Here is a 17,264-nt window from a genome sequence, read left to right as displayed (position 1 = left end):
TCTTGGACTTGCCAGCCTCCAGAACTGTGAAAAACAAATTTGTATTGTTTATAAATCACCTAATCTATGATGTTCTTTTATACCATAACTGACTAAGATAGGCAAGAACTCTATGCCTTTTCTTTTCCTCCTCCTTTTTTTGAAAGATGTTGATTCTTCTCTGACTGTACTATACTTGGAAGAGTAGTCATGAACACTGTAGTGGGAATTGATTCATCTAAATTCCACCTTCATACTTACAGAAATGTAAATCCAATAATAGTAACATTTCTTAAAAGAGCACCTTTGAGCTTAGATGGTTGGAGGTTGAGCAGATCTTTAGGCACCTGAGTCGTTAGGAAGGATATCCTTCTGCTTTATTTCTCCATGTGGATTATTACGGTCCTTTGGTGGGAATTCAGCATGTAGGTTTTCGGGAAGGGGATTATGGATCTCATCAGCACTCATCAAAACTGAGAAATACGCTTATTTTCAACTGCTTTTATTCTACTGATATTCAGTATTTTCCCCTCTGAAGTCCCATTGCGCCCCTCACTCTAACAGGTGTCGTCCCCGCGTTATGAAACACCTGACCTACATCCCATTTCCTCCAGCAGGCTAGCATCTCTGAGCTCCTGCCAGGAAGTTAAGGACATATACAGCCGCTTTGTACTCACTACCCTCCCCGGGAACACAACGGAAGTAAACAATTGCCATTTAAAAGGAGACTTAATGGTGGAAGGTTTCCCTCATTACCTCAGGATCCAAACTGCCATCACTTCTGGAAAATGACAGTAGTCACCGTCTTCAAAGCCTTTTCCGGTCCGACCTCCATTCTGGCGCTGGAATGATTTTTCTTAAAGAGCAAGTTGACTCCTCTGCTAACGTTCCGCAGTGGCTTTCAGTTACTTCAAATACTGTCAAACTTTTTGTCCACGGCTTCCAGTGCTCTGCCTAGCTCCCAGCCTTACCTCTTGCTTCTTCCTACTTTGATCTCTAGTCTCAATGAAAGTGCTTGCAGCCCTCGAAGGAGTATGCTTTCTCTTATCTCTGGGCTTTTATTCACAGTGTCCCACCTGCCTGGAGCAAATCCCATTCTCCTCCCCCCATCTTTTGGGCGTAGGCATCACTTTTTTCAGAACCCTCCAAGTTGTCTCACGACCCAGCAATGAGCTCAGAGAACCTCCATTCTTCCTCTACCACAGCCTGAAATAACTGGCTACCTCTCTATAATTTCCCTTGGACTGTACACTCCCTGAGGACAGGGAGCATCTCTGTCTTTAGTTGCGTGCCTAGTGTATAGGAGAGAATAAATAAATACCTGTTGAGTGAACAGACGGAAGTCCCCCATCAGTAAGAAACAGCACCCGAGCAGAAAGAGAGACAATAGGAATTTTTAATGCATGGAGAGCCCTGCAGGGACTCTGGGCAGACCCACAGGCAGCAGGAAGAGGCAGGGGTCCTGCAGACTCAAACGCGTCCGAAAAACAAAGTCCTAAAGACCCAAGCTTCCTCACTGCAACAATCCTCGGGGATGCCCTCCTGATGCTGAAGAGGTCCAGTTGTCTCTCCGTAGGTCTCCTCCTGGGGTTCATGGCAGGAAGGAAGCTGAGTGTAGCAGGAGGAAGGAAGAAGGGGAAAGGCCTCTTGGTCTCCACCTGAAAGCTCCTGCCTCGGGATTGACCACCATCCAGAAGAAAATGTTTAAAAAGGAGAGACTTTGATAGAGTCAAATAAGATCTTAGAAAAAAATAAAAGATAGGGGGAAATGAATAATTCCAGTGGTTACAAAGTTCTCTGCTGGCTATCCACAAGAGAAAGAGTTTGCTTTGGCCTTGCTGGCAAGCCTCATCTGCCAGGCCCGTCCTCAGCTGTCCCCCAGCCCACCCAGGCCCCAGGATCCACGAGAGCACCGCTCCCCCTCCCACGGAGAGTCTCTGTGCTCACGGAGGGCAGCACCCTCCCTCACCGGCCCTTGGACTCCCCATACGTGTTTCGGGCCATGGACACCATCTTCTCCTCGCATGTGATTTTGGTGTCCTTGAGGATGCTGTACCACACCATACCCACAGGCCGGACCTCCTCGCTGCGGCAGAAAAGGTAGGGCACGGTGTCCACGCGGCTCTGGATGTAGGCGCTTCGGAGGAGGCTGGAACAGTGGCTGCTCACCCTCTCCAGATGCCGCAGGATCAGGTGGGCCTTCCTGGAAGACAGAGGAGGCGGTAATGAAGGAAGGGGCCTAGATCAAGCATCAGGCCTTTGAGGGGGGTGAGTAAATGTCAGTAGACAGATGAGGACTTCTTGTCCCAACAATTCCCTGGCCGTGCCTGACTTGAATGTGGTATTTTGAACACCTGTTCAAAATTCCCTTGGAACTTGTCCTCTTTAACTGTGCAATGTGTAAAAAGTAAAAGAGCGGTATAACCTTCGACCTAACACTTTCACTTCTGAGATACAAGCGTTACAAGGTAAGCAGCCTGAGGACTCTGACCAAGTAAGTGTAAATTATTATAACAATGATAAATGAGAACAAAAACTAAAATGTATTAACGCCATGAGCTAGATGCTGGGTAGGTACTTTACATACACTTAAAAAATTTGTATATAATCTTCACAACAGTCCTGAAAATATTGTTATTTCCACACACATTCAATAGCCATGGAGCCCAGGTTTCAGAGAGGTGATACTACTTGACCAAGGTCAAACATCAGGTTGACCATTGGAGTTGGGCATTTGGATCTATGCCTGAACACCCACCAAGTCCCTCTCTGTCCGCTTTCTTACTTTTCTAATTCTCTCATACTCTTTTCTCATAGTCAGAATAAAGTCTTGTCCTCTGTGCTTCTAAATTCATGAAAGCCTTTATATGTATATACCCAAATCAGAACTTCTCTATTTCATTTTTCTTATCTCTAAAATAGTGATGGTGGCCTTACTGGTTGTGAGATTAACTAAGAGAAATGCCCAAAGGCTGGCCCTGAGTAAGCTCCCAATAAATGATAGCTTCTATTATAGAGAACTGTTGTGAGGATGTCTCAGGATCAAGGTCATACTGGACACTAGTCTCCGCAAGAATCGGCCTGGACTGTGGGGATCATCATTAGGCACTTATCTAGAGCTCTTTATGTAGCACCAGAGAGCAGATCCTCGGGGAGACCTGATGGCTGCAGAGAAAGTTAAAGCAAGCATCTTTGAGATCACCTAGTCCAAGGTTTCTCAACAGGAGCGCCACTGACAGGTAGGCTGGATAATTCTCTGCTGTGGGGACAGTCTTGCAGGACACTTAGCAGCATCCCCAGGCCTCTGCCTACAAGATACCAGTAGCACCCACAGCCCCAGGCATGACAGTAAAATTGCCTCCAGGATTGCCAAATGTCCTCTGGGGACCAAAATCACCTCATTTGAGAACGAGAGACTTTGTCTGACCTAATCTCATTACAGATGTGGAAACTGAGGAGGCTTGGAGAGGGAAAGAAATGACCTTTTCGTGGGTCATACCATAAGTCAGCTTTGCTGTCCAGGTGTCCATCTCCTTGTGGAATCCACTTTTCTCTACATCTCAGCATCCTCAAGATGCCTAGGGATCCTGAGGGGCTAAATGAGAGGCTCTCTCCTGCTGTCCTCTCCATGCCCCTCTGAGACCCCAGGAGGGAGGGCGTTTTACGACAACAGACCCCACAAATGGGAGCCTGTTTTAGGCACCTGCATGGCGGCTGGAAAAGGACTGGGCTTATGCGTGTAGCTTTTGTGGGCACGATTTATGAGGTGCCTTTCAAAAAGTCCTCTTTGTATAGCTCACCACTTGGGTGGAATATTTCCTGAGGTGCCAAGAATTCATAGCTTCATAATCACACTCGAGTTACCACTCGACCCACAGGCCTCTTTCACCTCTGGCAGGCGCCTCCGCAGGGGGAGCCCAAGGAGCTTACTCTCAGCCCTCCTTGTTTCAGTTACTGCTCTGTTCCTTAGCAGCTCGGTGTCCTTGGGAACTTTACTTAACATCTCCAAACCTGTTTCTTCACTTGACAAATGGGGCAGTTGAGAAGTTAAAGGAGACAAAGTTATTGGTGGTTCCTTTATAGAGCATTTATTATATGGCAGAGCTCCCGATTCAGTAGGAAAAGACAGACAGATGTAAAATTGCAACACCCGTGGCAAGAGCAATGATAAAAGAAGGTGTGGGAGCTGTGGGAAACAGAGGACAGTGCCTAGGTAGGACTGGGAAATCCAAGAAGACTTCCTGTAGAAGGGGAACTTGTGCTGAGCCTCATTAATGAGTAAGGTTTAGGTAAAGAAGACGACACAGGCATAACAGGAAGCCTAGGTAAATGCACAGAGAGAAGGGATTTCATGGTGGAATACGGTGTGCAAGTGGGCTCACAGTGGGAAACGGGAGAAGTGGCAGGAGCCCAGCCACTGGAGCTTAGAAGCTGGGGCGTTTGTTGTATAGAGTAATGGTGTACCACATAGGCTCTAGAGCCTGGTTGCTCAGGTTCAAATCCTGCCTCAGCCACTTACTAGCTCTGTGATATTGAGGAAATTGTTTAACCAGCTATGCCTCAGTTTCCTTATCCATAAAATGGGAATAATGACTACATCTACCACAAAGGTTGTTTTAAAAATCAAAAAAAAAAAAAGAAACATTAATGAGTCTGTCATACAGAGTGAAATAAGTCAGAAAGAGAAAAACAAATACCTTATGTTAACACATATATATGGAATCGAAAAAAGAGTGTTTATGAAGAACCTACGGGCAGGACAGGAATAAAGATGCAGAGGTAGAGAATGGACTTGAGGACATGGGGAGGGGGAAGGGTAAGCTGGGACGAAGTGAGAGAGTGGCCTGGACATATATACACTACCAAACGTAAAATCGATAGCTAGTGGGAAGCAGCCACATAGCACAGGGAGATCAGCTTGGTGCTTTGTGACCACCTAGAGGGGTGAGATAGGGAGGGTGGGAGGGAGACGCAAGAGGGAAGGGATATGTGGATATATGTGTACGTATAGCTGATTCACTTTGTTATAAAGCAGAAACTAACACACCACTGTAAAGCAATTATACTCTGATAAAGATGTTTAAAAAAACAAAACAAAATATTAATGAATCTATAGTAAGCCCTCAATAGGGGTAAGTGGGGGGTTATTGAAGACTTTCAAGCAACAAAGTAGCAGGTTCAGAGACAAACTGCTTAAAAACATTTCTAGCTGCATTGAGGAGAATGAAACCTGGGGAGGTCAAGACCAGCAGCAAGGACCACGAACAGACACAGCTGGTGTCACGCGTTTCCTGTCACTGCACTTAGGGGTGCTGGCTTGTTTCTCCTCTTGCTTTTAAAAAGCTACTTTTTCTTTCTATTTCCTTATTTACAAAAAGGGAATAACATTTGCCCACCTCATGGAGTTGAAGCGAGGATTAAATAAGTTAATACGTGTAAAACTCTCTTAGAAAAGTAGTTGGCACACACCAAGCCCCTGATACATGTCAGAAAGTACATCACCATCACCACCACCTCCACCATCAGGATTTGTGTACTGGTTTAAGCTTTGAGCACTTATGTAAGTTAGTGGCAGGAGACGGACAGAAATAGTAACAGCCTCTAATTTAGGGGGAGAGTTCTGGGTTGGAAAATATGCTGGGTGCTATGGGAATATATAAAGTGGGCACCCAATCATTAGTTTGGGGGCTCCGAGAAATCTTGCCAGGGGACATAACATCTGAGCTAGGTTTTCAATGATGAAACAAATTTTTCAGGTAGATGGGAAGGCAGAGGAGATAGCTCATCCAAAGTTGGGCTGAAGAGGGCATAAAGCATCAGTTTTTTTGAAATGGTTAAGTGCAAAGAATGGGTGAGAGACAAGTCAGTTTGGTAGAGATCAGACCATCCAGACTCTTTTGAGCCATGGTAAAGTATTCTATTTTTTGGGTGATGGAGAGTCATTGTCATAAATACAAAATGAGGTTGGGAAGGAGAAGTCCTCCAACATGACCAAATGCTTTGTCTCCAAGGGCCCAGCTATCTCCAAAGAGAGAATCTTGGAACTAAACTGGACCAAGCCTTTGTATGGATGGGGAAACTAAGGTTTGAAATTAGAAAATAATTTGCCTAAAGGAACACCTTAAGTTAGTAACAAAGGCAAAGCTAGAACCTGGGCTCCTAAGTATACAGAGTTAAGATGAAATATTTGGCTCTGGTGTCCCAGGTTCAAATCCTGATTCTATAACTTAGCTATGTGGATCATGAGCAAGTTCTTCATACTAACTCTTAGTTACTGCAAAGTAAAATGGGAATAACAGTGTTTTTGGAAGATGAGATAAGCTGGGTAATTTGCTTAGCTCTCAGTAAATGTTAGCCAAGATTCAAAGTAGTATTTTATAGTAGAAAGGCCATAGGCTCCAGAGCCCATTAGGGCAAGCCACTTCTTCTCCGTGAGCCTCAGTTTCCTCATTTGTAAAATGGGGACAGAGACAATTATTTTGTAGTGCTGCTGCTAGGCTGGAATGAAATTACCACCATAGGCATCTAGCACAGGAATTTGCGTATAATACGCACTAAACCAACGTCAGTTTGCCTAACTGTCCCCTGATCTTTCTCCACTGTACACTATGCCTCAGCACCTTGGTTTGCAATGAGACAACAAAGGCAGAAGAACTCAGAAGGTGAAGCCATGAAGAGAAGGGTTGGAGGTGCTCAAAGGCCGAGGAGGGGGACATGGGTGAGAGACAAAAGGTGAGAGTGCTGGGTGATAAATTGTAGGCAATGGAGATTCACAAATCAAAGGCCAGGCATGCCCCAAGCTTTGCCTGGAGGGGGAAATCGCAGGTCAGAATGACCACTTTTCTCAAATACCAGAAATGACATCTTCCTCCTTGGAGACAGGACCCAGGCCTGGTGGGATAGGAAGTCAGAGGTAAAGGAGGGACAGCACACATTAATGTATCATGGTCCCAGCAGACAAGATTGAGACAGGAATGGCTTGTGAAGGAGTCAGCAGCTAGACTCAGATGCCGCTTCTTCAGGAACTGTAGAACCTGGGAGTGACCATTCTCTTCCCATCACCATTACCCGATCCACTGTTGACACAGGTATCGGACAGAGACCTAATTCTAAGGGGGCCTTGGAATGGAGAAAAAGAGGACAGACAGTAAGGAAACATCCCCATTGGCCTCCCTCTCTCCTCTCTGGCTCCTGAGCTGAGCTTAAACGTGTCTGTGTTAGCTGACCTCAAGCTTAATGAGAGTCAAGGGCATGGTGTAGTTGCAAAAAACTGGAACACAACCTCTGGAAGTTGAGAGGGCAGATTAAGGGAAATAATGACTTCCATTCATGCTGCCCTTGTCAGGCCACATCTGGAGAGCCCCACTCACTTCTGGTAAGAGGGATATGTGCAAACTGCAGCCAGATCATGATGCTGAAGGTTGTCTCAAAAGCAAGTCTTCTGTGGAAGTGCTGAAAGCAGGAATCAAGTGTCACTGAAGCGGGGATTTAGGAAGATGGTTATGTTTTTCTAGTAACTGAAAACAAGAGGGGAAAACCCTGAGGGTCAGGGATGATAATGACTACAGGTGCCTGAGGACCTACTATGTGCCAGAAACCTATGCAGCATCGTCTTAAGTGTAATCCTCACTGCAATTCTATAGTGCATACTTTAGTCCCAGTCTTCAGGTGGTAAAAGTAAGCCTCAGGCTGGTCATACGATTTGACCAGGGTTAACAGAGTAAGAACAGCATCTCAGATCGCTTCAGCAAAGCACCTAAGTGTTAACAAACCACTCAAAAACTAACAGAAGGCACACACACACACACACACAAAACCCCTTAAAACTAAAATCTTCTAAACGTAGGTGGGGTCTTTCTATACCTCCAGTGGGTTCCCCTTCACTGGAGATGATCAAATCGAGTATGCCTTAGAAGAGAGTCTGTCTTAATCTGTCTGGGCTGCTATAACAAAATACCATAGACTAGGGAGCTTACAAACAACAGAAATATCTTTCTCATATCCTGGAGTCTGGGAAATCTGGGATCTCGGCACCGGCAGATTTGGTGTGGTGGTTGGTGAACCACTTCCTGGTTCATAGAAGGCACTTTTTCACTGTCCCCTCACATGGCAGAAGGGACAAAAGACCTCTCTGAGGCCTCTTTTATGAGAGCACTAATCCCATTTATTAGGGCACCACTCCTATGACCTAATCAGTTCCTAAAGACCCCTTCTCCTAATTACATCACCTTGGGCATCAGGTTTGTAATACTGTATACGAACTTTGCAACGGCACCAACATTCAGACCACAGCAGAATCTAACAGCAGTGGGAGCTGGAGCAGATCTTTGTTGCTTTTGTTTGTTGGTTTGTTTTTAATCTAAGAGAAATTAGGGGCTTGAGTCACAGAGAAATACCATCTGACGAGCAGTTCACAAGAGAACATGCTGTGACAACTGTCATAGCATCGGGTTCCTGAGATGAGAGGACCACATTCACTGAGATTCTATTCGTGCTTCAAAGCCACGCTAAAATTTCGTCTTCAGGAGGCCTTCCAGATCTTCCCAGCTACCCTAAGTCACATGTTCCTCTTTGTTGCTGAAGTATTTCATTTCTCTGTTGAGATTCATACTATATTATCTGTTAGTTGTGCACATATTTTGGGATGCAATGTGTTATATTGGATAGGACACTAGATTGACATCAGAAGACAATACTTTGAATCTGAGCTCTGACACTTACTAGTTGTGTAACTTTGAACAATTTACTTAACTCCACTGATTCTCTGTTACTTCATCTTCAAAATTAATTGTTCAGGAGATGACATGAGATAAAAATGACTGGGCCAAAATAAATGTTCAACTAATATTTCCCACCTGCTTCTTGGACAGTGTATAGTTCCCCTGGTATCTAGCTCCTCCTGATTGTGCAAGGAGAAGGGATTAATAATTTTCAGTCCTTAGCTTTCAAAATACAGCACTTTTTCTAGCAGAGGTTGATAAAGGGAATGAAATAACACAGGAGCATCATGTGGATCTAAGGAAGTAATTGGGCAAGTGGGCAAAATGTTTACCCAGATTTGTTTATAATAGAAAAGAAGTTGGAAGAAATCTAGTTGGTCTTTAACAGAGGACTAAATTAATATGTGATGCATTCATATAATTAACTGGCTAAAAGACCCTTCAAAAAGACAATGTATTTACACATGCATCCATAGGAAAAGACTTGTACATGTGTGTAAATAAGCAGAAAACAGAACAAAATGTATGTACTTCTTAAACATAGCAGAGTTGATGGAAAGGAACTGTGGTCTGTAGATGTCAATGTATCCTTAAGTCTGTACCCGTTTCCCTACTCATAAGCATATCCATGTCACATCCGTATCGATATCTGGAGAAGTACGTGTACACTTAATTTTATCTCTGGGTGGGGATTAGGGGTTCAGGGGTACAACATTTGTGCTTGCCATTTTATATATAACTGTCTCATTTACATGTTACAGAATGAACAAGAATTACTTTAGGATAAAATACAATAAAGGCATTTCCATTTTGAAAACATGCATACACTTATACGTATTTTAAAGCTGGTGTGATGAGTATGTGCAATGAAGCCATGATTTTATGGCTTCCCAGTGGTTCACTGGGGTTACTTTCAGCATAAATCCACATCAAGTTTGGCCTCAGACCACCCCCACTAAACAGAAAACCAGAAGCTCAGGTACTGCCATGTAAATATATTTCCTCAACACCAGGTTTGAAATATGATTTGTAAGGTGACTAGTGAAAATATTTACATTTGGCTTTGTCTCCTCCTTGTTCTCTCATAAGAAACCATGAGACCTTCCAAGAATTCATTCCTAAACTGATGGTAAGAATAACTGAGTCTCAATGAACCCAGAAGTATTTCAATTTTGAACTGACGGAAACTTCAAGATAATTATGTACATTGCTATATTATCAGTGGGGAAAATGTTCTGTGGGACATTTGTTAAAAGTCATAGTTTGTCTTGTTTGTATTTATCCATTTTAAGACATCATCAATTTTAAGAGATGCTATTGATTTAATTACAGCCTTTCAAGAAAAGAAGAAAGAATACAACACTTAATGTGCAAATCTATTGTGCACAATCCTTCATGATTTCTGAAATGTCAAAATATGCAGAAAAAATAAAAGTGCATCTGAGATGACAGGAATATGGCTCTAGAAGCCTAAATTTGCTCTTGTTCCCAATGTCCTAGAAATTCCAAGAGAGTGAATCCAACATATCTAAGGAAAGAGCTAACATAATCTTGGACTGAAAAAGGTACACTGACATCCCAGGCTTGACTATTTTCACTAAGAACAAAGCAATGACAGTTCATAGCATGTGCTAATCCTTCTCAGATGGGAAAAGCTTCTTGTCTGGCTGTGTTGAGAAAGATCCCAGAATGAACCAATCCTGGGATGATTTCTGTGAGCTATTAGCAATGTCTGCCATGGAAGCAAGAGGGGCTGACATCAGAAATACACCATTTCTAATCTAGCCAGATAAATTCCACTGAAACAAATCTCTTCAAGTGCTTGCTTTCTTCTCCCTACTCTATCATTTTAATCAGACATAACTGAGAGGACTGAGAAGCTCAAGAGTGGTCAAGGGTATTCTGACTGGAGCAAATTTTGGTCCCTGGCCACCTATAAGTTCAGTTTTTCAATTCTCCTAATAGGAACCGTATGGCTGGGACAGCTGGGTGTCAGCGGGTCTTCTCTGAACAGCTGTTTGCAGTAACCTGTGGTTGCCATGGGAACCAGGCTCTGGAGGACATCGGCCTGATGGATTTATTAGGTAGCAGCAAGAGTCACCCTTTTTGTCACTAAATTTTATGGGGGTACATGACCACAAATCCACAGAGGAGTAGAGAACATTTTGGGGTTTGGTGATTATAGGCCAACAAAATCCTAATAGAGCTCATCCCATGATACCAGACCTCAGAGTGGTCCTGGGAAAAGCTCTTATTATCCTAGCCATCCTAGGTTCCTGAGAAACAAGCCATGCTGGGCTAGAGGTGAAAGGACACTCATGGTGTGCCTCTTCTCTGGTCTCTATGACCTTCAGGGCTTGCTGGTTCCTTGGCTTCGCAGCTGGAAGGGACTTTGGAGTCCAGTTCTTTCATGTTGCAAATGAGGCCCAGAATGGAGATGAAATTTGTCCAAGGTTACACAACAAGTGGGTGGCAAAGCTAGGACATGAACTCAAGGCAGAGTCTGCCCTCTCTCCTTTACACTTTGATGTTCTGCATAGTTGCTAACCCTTAAGAAGCATGGTACATTTACCCACAGTGATCCTCTGTTTAAAACCTTTACCCAGCTTTTGGAAGAAAGAACAACTCATGAACAGGGCTCGTTAGAGCCATTATGATCTGACCTCTGCTGACCTCTTCAGCCTTGTTTTTCTCCCTTTTCCTTCTCACCTTGAACTCTCTGCCCCACTGAGATTTATCCTTCCTGACGAAGGTATATTCTCTTACCCCACCCTCTCTCACCCTTGCACTGGTTGTTCCTTCTAAGGAGAGCACTCCTCCCCTTCCACCTGGAGGACTCCTGTTCATCCTTTAATTCTGAGCATACACTTCACTTTCTTCTCCAGGAATTCTTCCTTGAGCTCCAGGTCTGGATTAGCTGCACCAACAGCTGCATCCAGAACTGTGTCACTCAAAGTATGCTTTTTAGCAAGCCACATTGGCATCACTGAAGAGCCTGTCAGAAATGCAGACTCTCAGGCCTATCCTAGACCACTGAGTTGATCTGAATGTTAACCAGTCCCCTGAGTGATTCGCCGGTACACTGAAGTTTGATAAACATCGCTCTAAAGCACACTTCTCACCCTCCTTATACTGTGCTTCTTGTGACATATTTCACTGCATCTGCCTGCTGACCAGTCTTTTTCTCACTAGATGTTGAGTCTGGTAAAGGCAGGGGCTGTCTTCTTCACTCATCTGTTTCCAGCCCACAGCACAGGGTCTGGCACATAGTAAGCACAGTAAATTAATCGATGAATCCATAAATTAATAAGTGAGGATATTCTCAAGTCTCAATATTTGCAAGGACAATGCATTTTTTTTAGAATGTTATTTTTAATCTAGAAAAACCTTAGAGTTTGCAGAATTCAGTTGTTTCCAACTGTGATCTATATAGATCCTTGATAGCTCAGGTAGACCTCAGGGACCCTTGGGATTGGAGGGGGGAAGTTGAAAAGGAGACCCAGCAGGGGCGGTCCAGGCCACCCACTCTAGCTTCTACCAGAACAACTCTGTAGTCATCTGGTTCACACATCTACTCATCCCATTATCCAATTATTCAATAAGTAATCATTTAGCACCTACTTACAAGAGTGAATGGGACATAAAGGATCACTAGCTATACATAAACTGACATTGTAGTGGGGATAATATCTTATAGATAACTCAGAAGTAAACACATAAGCAATATAGGATACTAAAACTAGTAGATACGACACAGAAAATTAAAACACGAGGGTGTGATAAAGTAAATGGGTAGAAGTTTTAGAGGATTCTCTGAGGAGGTGACTTCTAGCTAAGACCTGGGGTTCTTTGTAAGCTTTATTTAGAAAACAGCTTTTTCACTGCTAAGAGAAAAAAAAAAGTACTACTATCATTTTGTTAGGGGAACCACTGACCAAAACCACCACTCTGGCCAAGCCCTATAGTAACCACTTGCATCAGTCATCTTACAACAGGAGGTCCCGGTAAGGAACTCAGAACTAACAAGCTACCACCAACTGGAAGAATTCGGGAAAGGTGAAAAGGAGAGAGGAGAAGCCAGTCCATATGTCCTACAAACCTCCCAGAATCCTTCTCGCTGGAATCCATCTTGGCTGAGCGATGCTCAAGTGCCACCAGGAAGGACCCTGAGTGAGAATGATTGGCCAGAGACAACTCATAAACTAACCCCATTACCATAAGACCTGAGACTGCAAGCCACATGGCAGAGCAGTTCTCCTGGGTTCCCTTACCCTGCTGCTCTCTGACCAGGCGCCCCTTTTCAATAAAGTCTCTTGCTTTGCCAGCACATGTGTCTCCTCGGACAATTCATTTTTGAGTGCTAGACAAGAGCCCACTCTCGGGCTCTGGAAAGGGACCCCCTTCCTGCAACAATTTGATAGATAAAGAGACTGAGTGCCAGAGAGGGCCACAGGCCAAGGTTGCACAGTGAGTTTATTAGCAGTGCCAGGATGGATTAGGATGCAGCTGCCTTGATTCCTGCTGATGCCAGTGTGGGACATCAGAGAAATCTCAGATTCCCTCAAGAGACTAGAAAGACTAAAGAAGGAGGGAGCTGGGTGGCACAGTGGGTGTTGGCATATAGTGGCTGGTGACTAGCTGGTCGGAGGTGAATGGGTCCATTACTGAGTGGGTTGTTCTGCCTCTGTGGGTGACCAGAAAGCCTTACCAGAAGATTTATGTCCTGGAAGGACCCCAGAAGATGATAAAGACAAAGTCAGGAGTGAAGCTCTGGTTTAGCTTCCACCTAAAATCCCTGAACCCTGTGGGAAAGCCCAATAAAGTAGAATGCCTTTCCCTGTCCCCAGGCAAGATGGCAGCCGACATGACTCATGCAGAGGCTTTCATCTGGGGCTCTGTGCTTCTGTCTGTCTGCTCTCTTTTAGCTTTTATCTAAAGAACATTTCTTTCATGTGAAAGGGAGAAAGTTACAATCCAGGACCCAGCAAAACAGATAAGGCCCGCCCCAGGCAAAGATCCTTTTTATCCCTCAACCAAGCCTTGCATTCTTGGGGTTTACTGCAAGTGTTGTAAGGGCTCAGGGTGAAAGCTCCGGGCAGAACCGGACTCCATAGCCAACTCTGGGCAGCTCATTTAACCCTGTGGGGCCTCCAATTCCTTTTCATTCATAAAATGGGGAGGATACCCTACTTTGCCTAGTTTACAGGGTGATTTTAAAGCTATTTAAGGCATAACACGCTGCCCTACGAAGTATTTCAGGAAGTCACGCAATCTTCTTCAGTGCCACAGACACCAGCCTGACCCAGGGCACTGCACCATCTCTCCTGGATTAGTGTTACAACAGCCTCTATGGTCTCACTGCCTCCTTCTGGTCTAGACACCTCTAGTCCAGGCTTCTAACTGCAGTCAGAGGGATCTTTATCCCTTGAAGATCTGATAACATCTCCCCCCCTGTGAAAAACACTTGAAAAGCTTCCCATTACCCTAGAGAGATAATCCAAACTCTTTAACCCTACTTACAGGGCATTCGGAACTGGCCCTTGCTGACCTCTCCCTTCTTATCTCTTCCCACTCCTGCTGTCACACACTTGGCTCCAACTACACAGAAATTCTTTCAGTTCCTCCACACAGTGTTTACCAAAGTGTAGAAGGAGTTCCCCTGGGGCAGGAGAAAGGATTTTAGGTGGTACTCAGGAAGATCACAGATCCAGCATTAAACAACAATGAATCACACAGAGGAAAAGCATTTTGATTCCCATTTTCACTCTCTTCCCCTCCTCCAGATTACTTTAAGAAAGAGAGTTTTAGTTCAGGACTGTGTCTTAAGTACTTCTCTAACACTTGCTAATCTCCCTTTTTAAAGGGAAAGCCTCAGGCTCAGCTAGGCTTGAACTACATTGTTTTCTGGTTTTTGTTTTTCTTCCATTGTACTGAATGCTTAAGTTTAATCTTTATTAAGGGTAGATGGTGCTAGTTTTCCCTTTACAAAATGATACAGTGTTTTCGTTTCAAATGTATTTTCAATAAGTGGGCCTAAGGAAGAAATAGAAAATAAATGAACTGCATATGGTATGGCAAAATGACAAAAATCATAAAGGTGGCAGGCAAATGACCAAAATTTAAGAGGAAAACCCCTGCTTATGTAGTATTATCTCCTCTGAACATTTCACAGGCTACTCCCTTGGCCCCAAACCCTCCAATCCTCCTCTCCCTCCACTGGTCTGACCCCAACTCACCCTTTAGGCCTCAGAGTCTCAGCCCTTATGGGGGCTTCACTGGGTTACCTAGACCGAGTGTCTGTGCCTTGCCTCCCCAAAGGGCCCCTTTCGTCTATTCTTTTGACCCTTATTATTCCTATTCTTTGCAACTGCTTGTTTAATTACCTGCAACAGTAAGCTATGCGTAGGTAGGGACTGTTTCTACATTTTTTTTTAATTAATTAATTTTATTTATTTATTTTTGGCTGCATTGGGTCTTAGTTGCTGTGTGTGGGCTTCTCATTGCGGTGGCTTCTCTTGTTGCGGAGCATGGGTTCTAGGCACGCGGGCTTCCGTAGTTGTGGTGCGCGGGCTCTAGAGCGCAGGCTCCATAGCTGTGGCACACAGGCTTAGTTGTTCTATGGCATGTGGGATCTTCCCGGACCAGGGCTCAAACCTGTGTCCCCTGCATTTGCAGGCGGATTCTTAACCACTGCACCACCAGGGAAGCACCCCTGTTTCTACATTTTTAACAACGCATTATCAACTACCAACCTAAAAGAGGGGCTACTAAGTTTGTGTTGAATAAATGAATGGGTGTCATTGGTGGGTGCAAGGCATGATATGCAGCCACCGTTTCAGATACTACTTTGTGAAGCTTCAGAAGATAGTGACTGTGTGTTAGTTATGGTTGAATCCTCCATGGCAACTATCACAGTGGTTGGCATAGTCACTGCTGGTGACAAAAAATCATGCCTTAATACATGTTGAATTTATGAATGTATTTAGTCTTGGTTACCAATGGACTTTCTTCCAGAAAAAAAAAAAAAACTCGGATTTCTTATGAAAGAGTAGGAAAAACCCTAGATTAGGGGCCATGACCCTGTCACCATGCTCTTCTACGTACGATGTTGGTTAGGACATATCCCTTCAAGGAAGCTATGCTTCCCATCTCTAAAACTGCAAGTGGAAGGTGAATAAGGGGAGGATTGACTGAAAGAACACTGAGGTCTCTGATCTGACGTTCCAGGAGTTTAAGAAGCTAAAATTCCAAGATTCTTTCATTCTCCCTACCCACTTCCCCTCTGGAACCCTGACATGACTGGGGTGACTGCCACTCTTATTTATTTCATAAAGCCCATTCCCAGCCTATGGAAGAAAGGCTCCAGTAAAGTCAAATGGAAGCAAGAAGAATTTACCACCCCACTCGCGCTCACATGCCCACGTACCTGGGCCCCAGCTCATCCTCACTCCTCCAGACAAAGTCACCGAACTTCTCATAGTGAGAGTTGTAGTGGTGCTGGACTCGAAACAGCATGGAGGCGGAGACTTCCATCAGTGTGTTGTAGGCAGTCTGCTGCTCCTTCCCACTTGTGTACCCATTGTACAGATTGTAGATCTTGTCAGCTATCTCTGGGGAGGAAGAATTGCAGGCACAGATCACCGGACAGTAGGAAAAAGGGAGGACGAAAGCATGCCTTGCAACTAGGAAGGCATATTCATACAGGAGTTCACTAGTGTGGTCTTTGGGGACAGACAAACCTTAATTCCATCCTGAATATGTCATTGACCAGCTGTGTTCAGTTTTCCTATCTGTCAACCGGAGATAACGATATATAGTCTGGAGAGGCACTGGGAGGACTAAATTAAAACATGCGTGTAAAGCACTCAACACAGGGTCTGGCACAAAGTTAGTGCTCATAATTGCACTCACTAACATAAGTTTTGTGCCTATGATTTAACAGAAAATTCCAAACAAGTGCAGAGGCTTAAATAAACTGTCTTGGGCTCATCTCAATAGTCAACTTCTATCTCCTCTCTGCAATACTCCCAACACATTTCTGTGATCAGGTCTAACAGCTCTCCATTCAAAAATCTTGCAAAGAAAATTTAGACTCTTCTGTTTGACATTCATGGCAATTTCTACTCTTTCGGTCATTCCTACTAATTGATGAACTAAAATTCGTTATGGGCTGCTCTCTTGAATAGGAGGCACATTCTTTCATCTTTCAAGACTCTGAACAAAATGTATGTATGTTTCCACATCACTGCTAACGGCAATTGCTTTCAGGACAGTCTGGGGGACTTGGGTTCAGGATGGAAGGAGCATTTACTTTGTAAAGTTTTCTACTCTGATCTTTATTGTTCTTATTTTTTTTTTAGACCATGTTCATGTGTTATGTTAAAATAAAAATACTTTAAAAAAAGTACCGGGAAACCATCTCAAATCCCCTCCCTTTTGAGACTCAATATCTCACCATCTCCTCTTGTCTGGTAGGTAGCACACAAACATCTATCATCGAGCTTATGACTGAGCCATTTGAAGAAATGTCTCTCTCTCTCTCCCCCTAGAATGTGAACTCCTGGA

General features: G+C 44.1%; 1 protein-coding gene across 3 annotated transcripts in view; it reads right to left on the bottom strand.

The window, feature by feature from the left end:
- Positions 1 to 1,944: 1,944 nt before the first annotated feature.
- The window catches only part of ASTN2 (astrotactin 2), a gene marked incomplete at both ends in the record, with an annotated part of 919,723 nt that continues 904,403 nt past the window's right edge, over positions 1,945 to 17,264 (bottom strand). For all 3 annotated transcript variants that reach the window (XM_079706619.1, XM_079706617.1, XM_079706618.1), the window contains 2 exons: positions 1,945 to 2,182; positions 16,126 to 16,309. In XM_079706619.1, coding sequence (XP_079562745.1) covers positions 1,945 to 2,182; positions 16,126 to 16,309 — 422 coding nt within the window. The remainder of the gene's footprint in view (positions 2,183 to 16,125; positions 16,310 to 17,264) is intronic.

Source organism: Hyperoodon ampullatus (genome assembly GCF_949752795.1).
Source record: "Hyperoodon ampullatus genome assembly, chromosome: 6".
Taxonomy (NCBI): Eukaryota; Metazoa; Chordata; class Mammalia; order Artiodactyla; family Ziphiidae; genus Hyperoodon; species Hyperoodon ampullatus.
Note: the sequence above shows the minus strand (reverse complement) of the source record. Positions and strands in the feature narration are given on the sequence as shown.